This window comes from Leptodactylus fuscus, chromosome 2, assembly GCF_031893055.1.
Source record: "Leptodactylus fuscus isolate aLepFus1 chromosome 2, aLepFus1.hap2, whole genome shotgun sequence".
NCBI classification, from domain to species: domain Eukaryota; kingdom Metazoa; phylum Chordata; class Amphibia; order Anura; family Leptodactylidae; genus Leptodactylus; species Leptodactylus fuscus.
In genome coordinates this window covers 114,879,494-114,896,187 of record NC_134266.1, presented here as the reverse complement: position 1 = coordinate 114,896,187, position 16,694 = coordinate 114,879,494, and the positions used below count along the sequence as shown (strand labels likewise).

At 40.9% G+C, this 16,694-nt stretch overlaps 1 protein-coding gene across 1 annotated transcript in view; it reads right to left on the bottom strand.

The window, feature by feature from the left end:
* Positions 1-395: 395 nt before the first annotated feature.
* LOC142195022 (arf-GAP with SH3 domain, ANK repeat and PH domain-containing protein 3-like) overlaps positions 396-16,694 on the bottom strand; it is a 48,849-nt gene continuing 32,550 nt past the window's right edge. The window contains exons 19-24 of the mRNA XM_075264520.1: positions 16,048-16,163; positions 8,060-8,127; positions 7,881-7,982; positions 3,242-3,428; positions 1,572-1,740; positions 396-1,481 (exon numbers count right to left, since the gene is read on the bottom strand). Coding sequence (XP_075120621.1) covers positions 1,397-1,481; positions 1,572-1,740; positions 3,242-3,428; positions 7,881-7,982; positions 8,060-8,127; positions 16,048-16,163 — 727 coding nt within the window. The 3' untranslated portion in view covers positions 396-1,396. The remainder of the gene's footprint in view (positions 1,482-1,571; positions 1,741-3,241; positions 3,429-7,880; positions 7,983-8,059; positions 8,128-16,047; positions 16,164-16,694) is intronic.

Sequence of the window (16,694 nt, the reverse complement as noted above, 5' to 3'; positions counted from 1 at the left end):
AGCTTGGACTGCCCATGCTTTCACTTATCAGTAAGTAGAGCACCAATTGCTTTTGTCTGTATATCATTACTGGCCACGTTGTAACAGCAAAACTGCACGGTCCGCTGAAACGAGGTGGCGTATGACTTACTGAGAAGTGAAAGCAATAGTAGCCTGGGTACTGGATGCGGTTGTAGTCCCATCTAGGTACAATAAGGATGGTCATACATAGACATAAGCAGAATAATTTGCATCTTACTTTGCGATAACTTGTTATAAAACATCTCAAAAGCTGCTGAACTTCTGATTCACATCTAGATATGTCCCACCAAGAAGGACAGGTAAGAAGATGCTTCTGTATGATAAGTCAGTTATTTCTTTAGTATGAGATATATTTATTATGAGTCTTCCAACGTTTTAATAAATAAGTCTCTTACATCACACACATTTATTGCTTTGATGTGCAAAATGAATAGAATCCTCAAAAATAGATATAGTCAACAAAAGGCCACATGCTTCTAGCTACTGTCCCTTTAGTTATGAAGTGTCACACTTGTTCTATTGTTTCTTTCACATATCTGTTCCAGATTTACAGAAAAATCCAATAGTCAGTCTGACCATGAGAAATGACTGTAGAACAATTGCTTCACAATTTATATAGTTCATTATCTATTTAGGTTTCCAACATTTAAGTCAATGAGAAAGGTGCCTGTCCAAATCTCCATCTGAAATGATAAAGCATGTACATATAGCACATCTGTTGGTATCTTGAATCCACAGCATGTGCAAAAGGAAAAAAAAATCTAAACAGCCAGTATGCTATCTTCCGGCAAATTTCCAGTCCATGGGAAACATCCTGTGTGGATCAGAAATGCACCTACCGAAAATGTTATCCATTTGGGGGTCTTAAAATTGAATATGCTTTCAAACAGAGTCCATTCTTCAACGTCTGAAAAACGTGTGTACAGCATATAAATAAAGGATAATAGCAATTTCCCCTGGTATTTATATGTTATCCACTGCTGGCGCATAGGGTTGTCAGTAGGGAAAAATTCAGAGTAATGAAGCAATGATAAGCTGATGTCTTCATGATGAAGGTTGTCATAAGGAGCTGCAACTTATTGCAATAAACAATCATATAATATTGCAAAAGCAACAAGCAGATAAAATAGAAAAAAATATGTTCACATCAGATGCTGTCTGATAAATCACTTTTAAGAAACTGATATTTCTACATAGACTTGTATTGTGCTACCAGGGTAGGATAGGTCCAGGATATTGATTACTTATCTTTAGTATAACATTGGTGGAGGGCTTCCTCTCAGAATCTTTGCCATTCAGCTGACTGAAGGCGCCGAGACATTCATGTGTGCACTGCAGCCTCTTCATTGTCTATGGTAGTACATGATGATGACGTCTACAGTAACGGAGGTCTTGCTTGAGTTGAATTTTCTAAATTTTGAGAACATCTCACTCTTCTGTAAGACTTTACTCCATCCATGCTTAAAAATAAACACAAAAATGTTTGAAATAAAAAAAATAATAAGTTCATTCCGGAAGTATAAGAGGGGTTTTAATAGAATCAGTCTTACCTGCTATTTGTATGGCTATGATCAACTGTATATCGAGTAGGCTCAGATGACCGACGCTGCAAACCTACTTCTGAAACTACTTCCCAATCCTGTCCAGTAGGAGGGCATGAGGAAATGCTTAGAGGGCGGTCCGAAGTGACAGGTGAGTGCAAAGAAAAATCATGGCCTTCTGGAAAGAGGGGAAAATAACAGAATTCATAAAAAAATAACGTTAAAGCTATAAATATGTTATAGGGGTTGTCCAGGACCTAGCAAAATTGGATACTGATAGCTTATCCACGAGTATTAGATTAGTCAGGGCCCAACACCCAGACCCCATGCTGATCAGCTGTTTTGACAGCCAGAAGTCATATACCAATTATATGGCCGAGATCAGATATGCTCCTATTCAAGAGAGTGGGGGCAGAGCTGCAGTTCCAGGTGCCACTGTGACAGTGCGCAGAGCTCCATATACTGCATTCAGTGCTTAATAAGAGCAGAGCTGATTCGGGCTGTATGTCTGGTATTTGTTTACAAACAGCTGAGAGGCACAAAGTCGGATTGTTGGACCCTGACCGATCCAACTTTGCTAGGTACTGGACAACCCCCTTAAAAATATAAATAAGATTTAAAGGGAGTCCTTTACTACTCTTCTCCTCACCACCATTTGTCCAAAAAAGCCTTTTATGTGCATATGAAAATGATTCTCAGGAAACTTTTTCTCTTCGCAGCGAGCACATACTGTTGGCCCTGCCACTTTGGGTGTCTCTGGGAGCTCTTGGCATCTTCTGTATTTGTTTACTTGGTATGTCTTCCTGCTGTGTAGCTTCCTGTGTACCTTCCACACTACCTCCTTCTCACTGCCATCCCTCCTCCTCTCTCACTCCATTACACATCCCTCCCTGTCTCCCCAGCTAAGCTATCCCGCCCAATACTAGCCCCTCCATTGTATCATACTTACCTTATCTTCCTCTCTAGGAGACGGCTCCTCCTTTCTCCTTCACTGTGTGCAGGCTGGAGACGCTTCTCTTCCACTCACCTAGTCAGTGCACAGACTGGAACAACTTGTGATGCCTGCACAGTAGAGATGGAGTGCCATCTCTACTTTGCATGTCCCGCAGACTGCGCAAGCGCTTGCAGAAAGGAAGAGGGGAGGAGCCATTCTCAGACAGAAAACACAAATTATTGATGGGGTTGGAGGGGGGAGGGTACTGGTGACATACGGTTTGGAAGCAGTGAAACGGAACGTCACTGGATTATCAGAAAATGTGAGTAATTATAGATTTTTTTCTAATAGAAGTAGATTAGAAGTTAGGCAGGGGTTGGGGGTTTAGTTTAGAGGTTAATTTCTAAGCAAAGCTGCTGAGAGATGATGATGGGAAAACCCCTCTATAATAAACACTATATACTCCCCTGTTCCATTGCTCAGGGATCTTTTGGTCTGCATGGGAGAGCATCAGCCAGTCAGTATCTGACCAGTGATGCTGTGTTTATATAGAGCATCAATGCTCAGCCACTGAATGGGTAAGGTACTCCTTTTGTAGGTAGAAAATGACCAAAGATTGGTAACCCGAATGGACCCTCTCCACTGGATTCCTGGCTGAAAGGACTGGTGAGTGCTTGTTGTTTTAAGCCATGCTATGTAGTAAAAAAAGAAAGGGAAAAATCCCTTTCATATGATAGGTACTCACTGCGATGTGTTTTGGCAGGTAATGGTGGTGGCATCTCCTCACTCCGAGATCTATTAGGGGGTGGTGGTTTAGAGGGAATAAGAAAGGTCTCATAAGTTCTGTTTGTGATGTCCACTCCCACTGAGGATTGTCTTTGGTAGGATCTGACTGCTGAAGGCAAGGCAGGATTCTGTGATAATGGGCTTAGCTACAAGAAAGAAGGGAGAGAAGATGAAGGTCTCATAATACCACTCCAAATAACTCTTTTACACTTCTCTTTATAGAAACACACAAGCACAATGGAAAGTTACTGCTCCTATTAGACTCCACAGAGTTATTCTAAAGTCGAATGACAATCACTGTTATAAAGATCACCCATACAGCTTTCATCCTGATGACATTGTCATTGGAAGGACATGTATGCTTTAAAAGAGGTCCTACTGTACCGTTGGCTCATTCTTTTCTCAGGATGGTTTGTAAATTAAATAATGCAATAATTCTATCAAAACATGCACAAACATAATTCCAAACACAATGAAAACCTTCAAGGACATTATCATTTTTGTTAGCATTTAGAAAGCCTTGAACCCTGCAGTTATTGGCAGAAAACATGCACAGTAACTACACACAATGTGACAGGTGGCAACGATAGAAGCTAACAATTATCAACACTGACAATGTTCTAAGATTGTCATGATGTAAGAAGTATTAAAACCTTTCCATTAATTGTCATAACTAGCACAACAACAAATATCATACTGTTTAATCTATAATTTGCTCCAAGGCGACCTCATCTACTCAAGAAATAAGCCTTAAAAGAACTACAGTATAAGACTCAGTGTCACATTGGCAACAAACTTTGTGTGAAGGATGAAGGCAATAAATGTGGAAGATTTTGTTCAGACTGAAAGAAGTATAGCCATAGCTGTTAGCAAACAATCAGAACATTTCTTGTTTTTTTTTTTACCAATATGAGAATTATGCCCTGTTCACATCAGATTTTCCTTACAATTAATGTGTATACTGGGAAAGCTCCCGACATACAGACTAAACATGTCCATATGCTTCTATTGACTGACAGAGGCATTTCCGCCTCTATCTGGCTAGTATAGGTTAGTATACTGCAAAAAAAAAAAGAGTGATGAAAAAGTAGAAGAATATACTGTTCCATTCTGCAATGTCTTGTAATACAACAGATCTGTGTAACAGATACCATATTAGCCTGTGGTTGACAGATACCGCTGCATGACATCCAATGTCATAAATGGGCTCTATCATCACAGTGTCTCACTGTCTGCCATATGATAATAATAATAATAATACATTTTATTTATATAGCGCCAACATATTCCGCAGTGCTGTACAATTTGTAAAGTTCAAATACAGACAGAAAGATACATAACAAAGAAAGTCACTTCACACAATGGGACTGAGGGCCCTGCTCAAGAGAGCTTACAATCTATGAGGTAGAGGGGGTGACACAAGAGGTAGTAGTGGCGGCATTGCTTATGCAGAGGTCAGACAATGTTGTAATAGAGGTGACTGTCATTACACAAACATAAAACTTTATGAGCCGTCACTAGTCGTGTCCTTTAACATGTGGATGGAGCTTGGACATATAGAGTTAGCCTGAAATGGCATCATATCATGTGGGGTAATGTGGGAGCGGGGACAGAGGAGAGTTACATTTAGGGGATTCTAATTATATTATGGAAGGGTTTACATTAGAAATTGTGATAGACCTGTCTGAAAAGATGCGTCTTTAGTTTGCGTTTGAAACTGTAGAAACTGGGAGTTAATCTGATTGTCCGGGGTAGAGCATTCCAGAGAAGTGGTGCAGCTCGGGAGAAGTCTTGTATACGAGCGTGGGAGGTTCTGATAATAGAGGATGTAAGTGTTAGGTCATTGAGTGAACGGAGAGCACGGGTTGAGCGGTAGACAGAGATGAGGGAGGAAATGTAGGGAGGTGCAGCATTATGGAGAGCCTTGTGGATGAGAGTAATAACTTTATATTTTATTCTATAATGAACAGGCAGCCAATGTAGAGACTGGCATATAGATGCTTACTAGCTCTCTGGCCAGATACATCCCTCTAAGGGTAAGTTCACACAGCGGAAATCCTTTCCGCCATGTGGCTATTTGGTGCAGCTACCTACGATCCCGTTGCGGCAGCCCACTCCTGATTAGGACCAAATCAATGGGCCTAAGCAGGAGGATGTCTCAAGCCGCGGGAAGATAGGGCATGTTGTTTCTTTTTCCCGCTAGATAAAAAAAACTGCTAGCGGGAAAAAAAAAGCGAGTGCCTCCCACTGAATTGAATGGGAGAAATTTTAGCAGGCATATTTTGAGGCGGTTCCACGTCAAAATCGCCTGCAAAATACTCTGTGTGAACATATCCTTACATGCATCTATGAGTACCCTGATGTCATCGACCACTGTTCAACAGCCAGTTTTAGTAAAGCAGTCAACTGTATTTGACTATACAGTATTTAAACTATTTTTGCATGGTGGAGGGATAGGGAAGGGTGTGAACAGCGCTGTATGGGGTAGTATGTAGTGAAGGTTCTCAAAGCAGGAGAGACATCCAATTCACGACTAGAGTTCTCTTTATTTTGCAAGGTGTGAACATGGTATCAAAATTAAAACTGCATATTTTCATGTTGTGAGGCTTTTATATAGGGAATAAAAGCAAACAGGCAACAATGATGATTATTTCTCTTTGTTCAACTTAATTAACCATACGGGATAAAGGTTATTGCCCTGTATAGTAATAACAGATACAGTACTGAGTGCCTTACAATTACTCTACAGAATGTCTTACAAGGGATAACTAGCTAAAAAAAAACTAGGCCTGGGGGCTTTACATTATATCTCTGCTTGCAAAATATTGACAAGCAAAGGTGTAATTTGAACCCATCGCGCCTCCAAAGCAAATTCTTTAATAGCCACTTCTTCACCTACTATATCTATAATTTTGGTGTCTATATGGTAGCAAAGGGTTGTTTGGGTCCCGTCAGCTACAAAAGTATTTGCTACTGTTACCTTTACACCTGGGGAAGTGAGGGAAAATAACCTATATAAAATAGCTATACTCATCTAGCCCAACCTCTCCTGGGCATCTGGCAGTCCACTGGCATCTTATTTTGCCTTCTTCTGGCCCCTGGATGACATCATATACCCCTTGGTCATTGCTGAGTGTTCACGTGAGACTCACTGACGTTACAACACATCAAAGCGTCCACCGGATGTCCAGGAGAAGTGAGAAATAGCTGTTTGTTATTTTCCCTCACCTCCCCTGCCTGTTCGGGTCTCTGCGTCACCCTCGGCTCGCATGCTGCGGCACAGGAGGAGTGTTCAGCTTGATTCTTTGCTTAGCGTTTTTTGTTGCTCTGTGTCAACACTGCTCAATTTCCTCTCCTCTGTAATTGAATTTCCTCCACACCCATCTCCTGCACTTTGTTTCCCTCTGTTCATCAAATAGTTATTCTTCGCCTTGCCTGTGTGATTGACAGCTTATCTACCAATCAAGTCTGGGGCAGGTCCTGGAATTCCTATATACAGGTCATCAGGCCACACAGATTTGCTGGCTATTTTGACTCTTTTTGACCTTTGGCTTCCCTTGTGACTATTCTTTTGGATTACGATTTTGTACTGCATTGTCTCTCTGGCTTTGACCCTTGGCTTGCTGACTCCTCTTCTGTGTTGTTTGTCTTGTTCTGTGTTACATTTTTTCAGAGAAGGGACTGTCGCCATGTTGCCATCTATCGCCTAGGGCAGGTCTGGTAAGTAGGTAGGGATAGGAGCTGGGTCAAGTTTAGGACAATTCCCTTGCACTCTGAGTATACATATTCATCTGTTCATTTGGATGGATGACAAAAGTATGCCAGTATGTACATGGTATGCCATGGTGTTCTGTCTATTAAATAAAATGGATTATGGAGTATGTAGGTAAAACAGAGTCAAAAGTATGCACTTTTGACGTCCTTGTAATCAAATGAAGCCTATAGGGATTTTGAGCAACACGTTTTAACATGTTTTTTCTGTATCGAAAATGTGTCTGCTCAGATGAAACAAAAATACTTATGTAAGTAACCCTTAACAGTAATGTCAGTATGCAAGTCTGTATCAAACATCAGGTTATGCTGATTGCTTGGTCCTGCAGGTATGGCTCTGCTTTCAGCTTTCACTGGCATCTTCTCTTAAAGGGAGTCTGTCAGTGGGAAATTGTAATAAAAGCAATGGCAGTACCTTGCACTGCTCTTTACACGCTTTCCAAATATGTTTCTACACTGTCAAGAAAGTTGACAAAAACTTTTATTCACACTACTTCATACGATTTGACCTTTGGCTTCCCTTGTGCCTCACAGCACATCTTTTGGTAGTAAGTTGAGGATGACATCTACTTCTACAGACCTTACAACACCCTCCTTCCTGCCGCATTGTTTCCATAACCACTTAGAATCCTATGAACGCCACATTCATTAGCTTTCTTGTAGCTGTTGCACAAACCTGTACTCTGGCTCTATGGAGGCATACTTAGTTTCCAAAACGTGAAAGGCATTTATGTCATGTATACAGATTATGGAGCATAAATATGTTCTTTAATGTGGGTACATAATGCTGAAAAACACTTCTTTTTAGTATAGCACATAGTAATTACCTTTTCTCCATCATCATCATCACTATAGCTTGCCTCCTCTTCTATGTGGAACCAGTCAAAATCCAATTCACTATTAAAGTTCCCATCTCCTGCTCTTTCCAGCTGTAACCAATTAAATATACTGTAATATGAGTCTTATTTCAGACAGAAATAGAAAATTACCACTTGTGGCAACTTACCAGTTCTTCACATTCTGTGTGTTTAAGACTCTGAGCCAACATCAAAGGAGTTAATCCCACATGGTTGACTGCCAAACAACAAGGGGCATTTAAGTTAAACCATTGAGCAAGTAAGTCGGTAAGGTAATAATTACTACTTGATATTTGTAATCTCAGAAAGCAAGATACTAGTTAAGTGTTCTTCAACTACCTTTCCTCTATTTTAAATCACTGTTAGTGTCTAGCCTTCTACAGCATTACCAGATCCAAACTTAGATCCCTTGCACACGACCATATGAATTTTTCTGGATAGCACACTGACATATTCATTTCTGGGTCCGTACACATGACTGAATTACACAGTCTGGGCCACAAAATATGGAACAGGTCCTATTACTGTTTGATTTGCAGGCCTGCTTCCGCGGTTCCTATTCCTTGGAAAAAAAGGGCAGTGGAAGCACAGCCAGTGCACAATGTGGAAAACGGATGACATCATTCATGGTTGCCGTTTAGTACTCTGGCTTAAGGCAAACCTCCCAACTTTCGAAGGACAGAATGAAGGACAAAATATACAGCGCACAGCGACAAATTTAGCTCCACCCACTTCTAAACTATGCACATTCCAATCCATTTCTTTTTCATGCTCCCAACACGATAATTCTAATATTATATGCTCCCACATTTTAATTTTCTCCTCAAATTGACCTTACAGTATAAAGTCTCTCTCCTGGTACACCCACGCTTTAATGTCTCCCTCCAGCTGCCTTAGTTTAATGTCACCCTCCAGCTGCTCCATAGTTTAATGTACCCCTCCAGCTGATACTTACCTCCCCTCGCTTCCTTGCTGCTGCTTTTTGCAGGACTCTTGTTTCGTAGTGGTGAGGGAGCCGAAAGCACAATGTCACGTCATCACTTCACACCTGAAGATCCCGGAGCCAGAGCACAAAGGGAGGGGAACAGTGGTGAGGCGGGAGTTGTCCGCTCCTGCTTCATCACTGTATTCAACTTCATTGCATCCTTTCTGGACACAGAGGAGTTGAATCCAGGAGTGTCCCATAGAATTCAGTATGGTTGGGAGGTATGGCTTAAGGGTATGTTCACATGGCAGAAATGGAAGAGGAATTTGAGGCAGACATCCACTTCAAATTCCTCACCCCTCCTGCTTTCCCCTGCAGCTTTCTGACACTGATTAGAATCGTATGAATGGGGTAGTCAGCAGAGCGACTCACGTCACCGGTTCTGCAGTTGTATCAGCCATAGAATCCACAGCAAGACCGACCATGGCCCTCATTTTCTTCAGCATCCTGTTTCATTGTCTGCAACCCATTGCTATACAATGGATGGCAGATCCAGGATGTCATTAGATGATGATTTTAAGTTGGAATCCACCTTAAAATCAGCACCATTTTCCACAGTGTGACCATATTCTAAAGGTTCTAAACCATTGGGCTTCGCAAATTATGTTGCCAGGTCCTTCTTTAAAATAGTATTTCTGGCTTCCAGCCGCTTTGAATCAGTTTGGCCTGAAAACTAATGATCTAAAATAAAATTCAGTCATGTACTTTGTAATTATTGACTGCTACTGACATATATCTCATTATCCAACATACTTTCCCTACAACTTTATATGCAATACCTCTAAACTAGACAGATTAGTAGAAATTGTACATACAGAATAGCTAGACATAATTTCGTTTGCATTTCCTCAACACTGTAGGCTCAACATTGCAGTCTAAGGAGAGAGAAGCAGGGAAGAGGATAGAGGTTATCTACAGCATTAAATGAGTCATTTCTGGCAGAAGAAAGTTGGACAGTAATTCCTCATAACAGAACTGTCTTGTGAAAGAAAACAGTCGCTCTGCAGTGCAGATGTCATTCTGCTTTGAGGCGCTCTCGCCTTCCCTCTCCACTGACTTTGATTGTACAAATTTGATGAGTGGACGGAAGTGGAAGAAATAGTCACTATTCTGTTATCTTCCAGTTTGTTATCTTCACCTGCACTATGGATTTAGGAAAAATAAATTAAAGTTTAGTTATGCCTTAATCCATACATTTCAATGTTTAATATCACTGACCAGTACATACGGATATTATCTTATTATATACTATATGACTACTATACAAGCAAATCAACTGAACTGTAAGCTGCACTGTAAGTGCCAAGCGGACAGTCAGGGCTGTATTTATTGGTTGTCAAACTACACCGCTGTGTGGCTCTTTATGTGAAAGGATAACTTCTAATTTAGCTTGGTAGTTCTTTACATGGCTTGCCACATATATATGAAAAAATAAGCACTCAAACATATTGGGCAGGTTTATAATAGTTTGTGCGCCAGAAAAGTGTTATACAAGTCATGAAAGAAGTTGAAAGAGATTTAATAAGAAAAATGTGCTGGAATTCTGGAATAATTTGTACCAAAAAAAAGATGGGAAGAATATGCAAATATGTTTCCCAGGATGTAAATAGGGAAACACTGCCTCTGTATGCTGCCCTCTATGGGAAGCTCCCTGAACATCATGCCCGACTTTCCAACAAGCCTTTATTGCAATGATGCAGGGATTTGCCAAATCAGTATTATCTCAACTGTGGATGGCACCATTTCAATCTGATTGGAACTCATCTGCACAATCTAGGAAGAACTGACTTGGCAGAGGTGAGAGACTTCTAGACCAGATCATGGGGATATTGTCACTCCTTAGGGAGAGACCACCATGTAGGTGTGTGGAGTCTTACAAAGCCCTTTTTGCTCCACTGTGGGGGATTATGGGAAGAATATGTAAATATGTTTCCCAGGATGTAAATAGGGAAACACTGACTCTGTATGCTGCACTCCCTAAGGAGTGACAATATCCCCATAATCTGGTCTAGAAGTCTCTCACTTCTGCCAAGTCAGTTCTCCCTAGACTGTGCTGATGAGATCCAATAGATTGAAATGCCGCCGTCCACAGTTAGGATGATACTGACTTGGCAAAATCCCGCATAATTGCAATAAAGGCTTGTTGGAAAGTCGGGCATGATGTTCAGGGAGCTTCCCATAGAGGGCAGCATACAGAGGCAGTGTTTCCCTAATTACATCCTGGGAAACATATTTGCATATTCTTCCCATAATCCCCCACAGTGGAGCAAAAAGGGCTTTGTAAGACTCCACACACCTACATGGTGGTCTCTCCCTAAGGAGTGACAATACCCCCATAATCTGGTCTAGAAGTCTCTCACTTCTGCCAAGTCAGTTCTCCCTAGACTGTGCTGATGAGATCCAATCGATCAAAATGCCGCCGTCCACAGTTAGGATGATACTGACTTGGCAAAATCCCGCATAATTGCAATAAAGGCTTGTTGGAAAGTCGGGCATGATGTTCAGGGAGCTTCCCATAGAAGGCAGCATACAGAGGCAGTGTTTCCCTAATTAAATCCTGGGAAACATATTTGCATATTCTTCCCATAATCCCCCACAGTGGAGCAAAAAGGGCTTTGTAAGACTCCACACACCTACATGGTGGTCTCTCCCTAAGGAGTGACAATATCCCCATAATCTGGTCTAGAAGTCTCTCACCTCTGCCAAGTCAGTTCTCCCTAGATTGTGCTGATGAGTTCCAATCAGATTGAAATGGTGCCGTCCACAGTTGGGATGATACTGACTTGGCAAAACCCTCCACACACCTACATGGTGGTCTCTGCTTAAGGAGTGACAATATCCCCAAAAAAACATCTAAGGCTAAGGCCCTACTTTGCAAAAATGCAGCTTTTTTTGTGTAGATTTTGCTGCAGTTTTTTGAGCCAAAACCAGGAGTAGGTTGAGAAGAAGGTAGACGTATAAGAGCTTCCTATATATTTTCCATTCCTTTTGTAGCCATTGTTGGCATTGGCTCAAAAAAACAAAGCAAAATCTGTAACAAAAGAAGCTGTGTTTCCGCAATTTGGGGCGTCAGCCTAACATGCTGTGCACCACATTTATCAAGTGTTTTAGAAACTTTTTAGACAAGAAGAACATGGCCTATCGGAAAGGAGTATGGCATAACAGGAAAGGGACAAGACTTAAATTGTGACTCTAAGCCAAAAACTTTTATTCTAAGGCCACAGGTAGCAAGTCACAGCGAGAAAGCAGTGAGGGATAAATCGCAGCTGAAACGCATTGCGTTTTTTCCCGCTGCATTTTTCACAGACAGCCTGCAGAGTTTTCCTCTGCGGACTTTCTGCTTAATTTGCTATAGGGAAACCACCAGCATTTCCTTAGGTATGATTGACAGAGAGCAAGTTGTTTATATCCAGAGACACAAAACTTAATGCAGATCTAATTCTTAACGGTTATACTGGGGTTATTTCGTTTGGAAATAAAAAATAAAAAAAAGAACTGAGTGGCAATCTAATGGCTATGTATAAATCTATCAATGATCAGTATAGAGATCCCTGCCAGTAATCCTTCAAACCTAGACAATAAGAGTAGGTTCACATCTGTGTTTGTATTCCATCCAGGGGAGTTTGCATGGGGGACCCCCCGAACGGAATACCAAACGCAATTGCAGACGCTGTACAGTAAAAGCACATGGATCCCCCATAGACTATAATGGGGTCCATGTGCTTGCCGCCAGATCTCCGCACAGAACATGCGGACAGGAAAGTACTTCACAATCAACTTTCCTGTCCGCATGATTTGTGCGGGCATCGCATGGCAAGCACACGGAACCCGTGCGTTTGGTATTCCGTTCGGGGGGTACCCATGTGGACTTCCCCGGACGGAATACCAACGCAGATGTGAACGAGGGGTAAGTAACGAAAGGGGCATCATCTGTGGAGTTAACTGGAAGAGTGCTGATACTATGGAACTCTGACTATAGGAATTCACTAAAATGGTCAAGAAAGTCCTGGTTACCTTTCATGAGAAGAGGCCTCATGCAGAAAATTACAGCTAAAAAATTATGTAGAAACCCCCCACCACCACCACCATTCTACATTTCTGATGCATTTTTAATTTATGACTTTCCCCCCAATTATATATGTGGAGAAGATGCAGCATTTCCAAGATGTTTGGAACAACCTCCCTGTTGAGTTCCTTCAAAAACTGTGTGCAAGTTTACCTAGAAGAATTGATGCAAAGGGCAGTCACAATAAATACTGTTCTCGTTTATGTTTGTCTTTTGTTCATTCACTTTCCATGTTGTTAATTGAGAAAAATAAACCATTAACATTTTTATTCTTGAAAGCATTTTTCCGCACCTGCCTTTTCTACAATACTGTATGTCAGCCTTTGTGTTTAGCTCAGCTCTGCCTACAGTCTGCCAGTTTTAGATGATAGGTCAATGTCAAAATGTGCACAGACACTTCCTGTGCAAGGGAAATGGAAGAATGGATGTACCCAGGTACTAGTTTCGTTCAAACTTTTTCAAGAGGATAACAGTTCTAGGAAAAAATGCTACATAATAATTTCATAATTGAAGAAATTACTAAATGAAACATTTCCGGACTGAAGATGACATAACCTATTTAAATAGAGACCTGTAACTTTAGGATGCGAGTAGAATATAAGAAAAATGGCAAATGAATTACTTAGTACACATTGTTCTTCTCGTGTGCAGTATACCAGACATCTGTATTTGCTTACAGTTTTAATACACAATCCACCCAAGATGTTATATTCAGCAACCCATCTACACTCCAGTTATTTACTTAGATTTATCACCAATTTTCTAATTACACACAGGTAAAAGTACATAGTTATAGCATATGGTCAAGCTACAAGCAAACTGATACAGTATGTGTGTTAAAATCAAAATTGCTGGGCCCATTGATGCTTTCAGTTATAAGTAAGTGAAATATCAATTAATTTCCACCTTATTTCTCATTATTTGCAATGAGCCAGCAATGAGAAATAACCCATAATGAATTGTTTTATTGACCTGTGTGTCTTGGTTTACATATCGCTACTTCTACTGAAGAACTGCTTGCATTTTTTAATTGCAGTTATGGGTATAAGATGTCACTCTGTGTGTTACCAGTATGCCAAAGGCCTGTAACCATTCATTGGGCCTAATTCGGAGCAGAGTTCCAGTATAACAAACTCAGTCGAAAGTTACCCTAAAATGCCTGAGAAATTGCTTATGTTTAGGGGCCACACGGTGGCTCAGTGGTTAGCACTGCAGCCTTGCAGTGCTGGGGGCCTGGTGTTCACATTCCACCAAGGGCAAAAAACCATCTGCAATGAGTTTGTTTGTTCTCCCCGTGTTTGCATGGATTTCCATCCCATATTCCAAAAAAAGACATACTCATAGGGAAAAATGTACATTGTGAGCTCTATGTGGGGCTCACAATCTACATTAAAAAAAATCGCATATGTTTAACAAAAAAAACAAATGCAGTTTCTCACGCATATGAGGATTTTGAAAAACGCATGCAGTTTTTAATTAAAGACACATGCGTTTTAGCATGCATTTTTGTGCATTACCACATTGTGTGAACCCAGCCTGAAAAAACACTGTGTAATACCAGTCTAAGAGACAGTGGAGGAAGCCCCAGCATTGAATGATGCTGTTGTGTGGACAGAATAACATGTGACAGCACTCTTATTGTGTTTCAACTAAAGCATCAATTCAGCATCAATTCCCATCGGAGAACTCTTTCATTCATGTTATTGAATGGAGTCGCATGGGGACCTGAAGGTGCCACAATCGCAGCATCTAATCACAATTGATCCAATCTATTTGTGACTAGAAATTGTGGTTGCCGTGTAGCCCTAACCTAAATCATCCCGAGGCTGGGTTCATAAAGAATATTTTTGCTAAAAAAAACCAAAATATAAATTGCTTACTTTTTATTTGATGAGAAATAGCTTGTGAAAGCACCTGTGACCCCAGCACTGACTGATGTTATAGTTACATTCAGGAGAGGTACAAAGTGTGTCACCTCCTCAGTAATAAGAAATTGCCTGGAATTAAACAGTATGTCACTTAATAGTGACAGTACCTGTGACCCCAGAACTGACTGCAGTTATATCTACATCCAGGTACATAGTGTGTCACCCCCTCAGTAATGAGAAATAGCCTGGAATTAGTCAGTATGTCACTTACTATTGACTGCACCTGTGACCCCAGAACTGACTGCAGCTATAACTACATCCAGGTACATAGTGTGTCACCCCTCAGCACTGAGAAATATCCTGGAATTAATCAGTGTGTCACTTACTTATCAGTGATAGTACCTGTGACCCCAGAACTGCCTTCAGGTATAACCACATCCAGGTACACAGTGTGTCACCCCCTCAGTAATGAGAAACAGCCAGGAATTAATCAGTATGTCACTTACTTATTAGTGATAGTACCTGTGACCCCAGAACTGACTGCAGTTATATCTACATCTAGGTACATAGTGTGTCTCCCCCTCAGTAATGAGAAATAGCCTGGAATTAGTCAGTATGTCACTTACTATTGACTGCACCTGTGACCCCAGAACTGACTGCAGCTATAACTACATCTAGGTACATAGTGTGTCACCCGCTCAGTAATGAGAAACAGCCAGGAATTAATCAGTATGTCACTTACTTATTAGTGATAGTGCCTGTGACCCCAGAACTGACTGCAGGTATAACTACATCCAGGTACATAGTGTGTCACCCCTCAGTAATGAGAAATAGCCTGGAATTAATCAATATGTCACTTACTATTGACTGCACCTGTGACCCCAGAACTGACTGCAGCTATAACTACATCCAGGTACATAGTGTGTCACCCCCTCAGTAATGAGAAATAGCCAGGAATTAATCAATATGTCACTTAGTATTGACTGTACCTGTGACCCCAGAACTGACTGCAGCTATAACTACATCCAGGTACATAGTGTGTCACCCCCTCAGTAATGAAAAATAGCCAGGAATTAATCAATATGTCACTTATTAGTGATGCGACAGTCCTGCGACTGCAGAACTGACTGTCTGAAACTTAAACCTCATTCTTACACTAGTCAAACAAACAGAATAAAGAAGGTAACTGGAAACTGGGAACAATAGACACATGCTTACCAGCATTCACAGATGCCTTAGCTCTCAGGAGAAGACGTATGCAATCTGGTTTATTATATTTGACCGCATAATGCAGAGCGGTTTGTCCATCTGCTGTAACTTTATCCAGAGCTCCCCTGTGGAATTAAAGTCATCCATCCAGTAAAACAGAGAAATTCTACATATCTATTTATATGTATGTACATATACAGTCCTATGAAAAAGTTTGCGCACCCCTATTAATCTTAATCATTTTTAGTTCTAAATATTTTGGTGTTTGCAGCAGCCATTTCAGTTTGATATATCTAATAACTGATGGACACAGTAATATCTCAGGATTGAAATGAGGTTTATTGTACTAACATAAAATGTGCAATCTGCATTAAACCAAAATTTGACCAGTGCAAAAGTATGGGCACCTCAACAGAAAAGTGACATTAATATTTAGTAGATCCTCCTTTTGCAAAGATAACAGCCTTTAGTCGCATCCTGTAGCTTTTAAGCAGTTCCTGGATCCTGGATGAAGGTATTTTGGACCATTCCTCTTTACAAAACAATTCAAGTTCAGGTAAGTTTGATGGTCGCCGAGCATGGACAGCCCGCTTCAAATCATCCCACAGATGTTCAATGATATTCAGGTCTGGGGATTGGGATGGCCATTCCAGAAC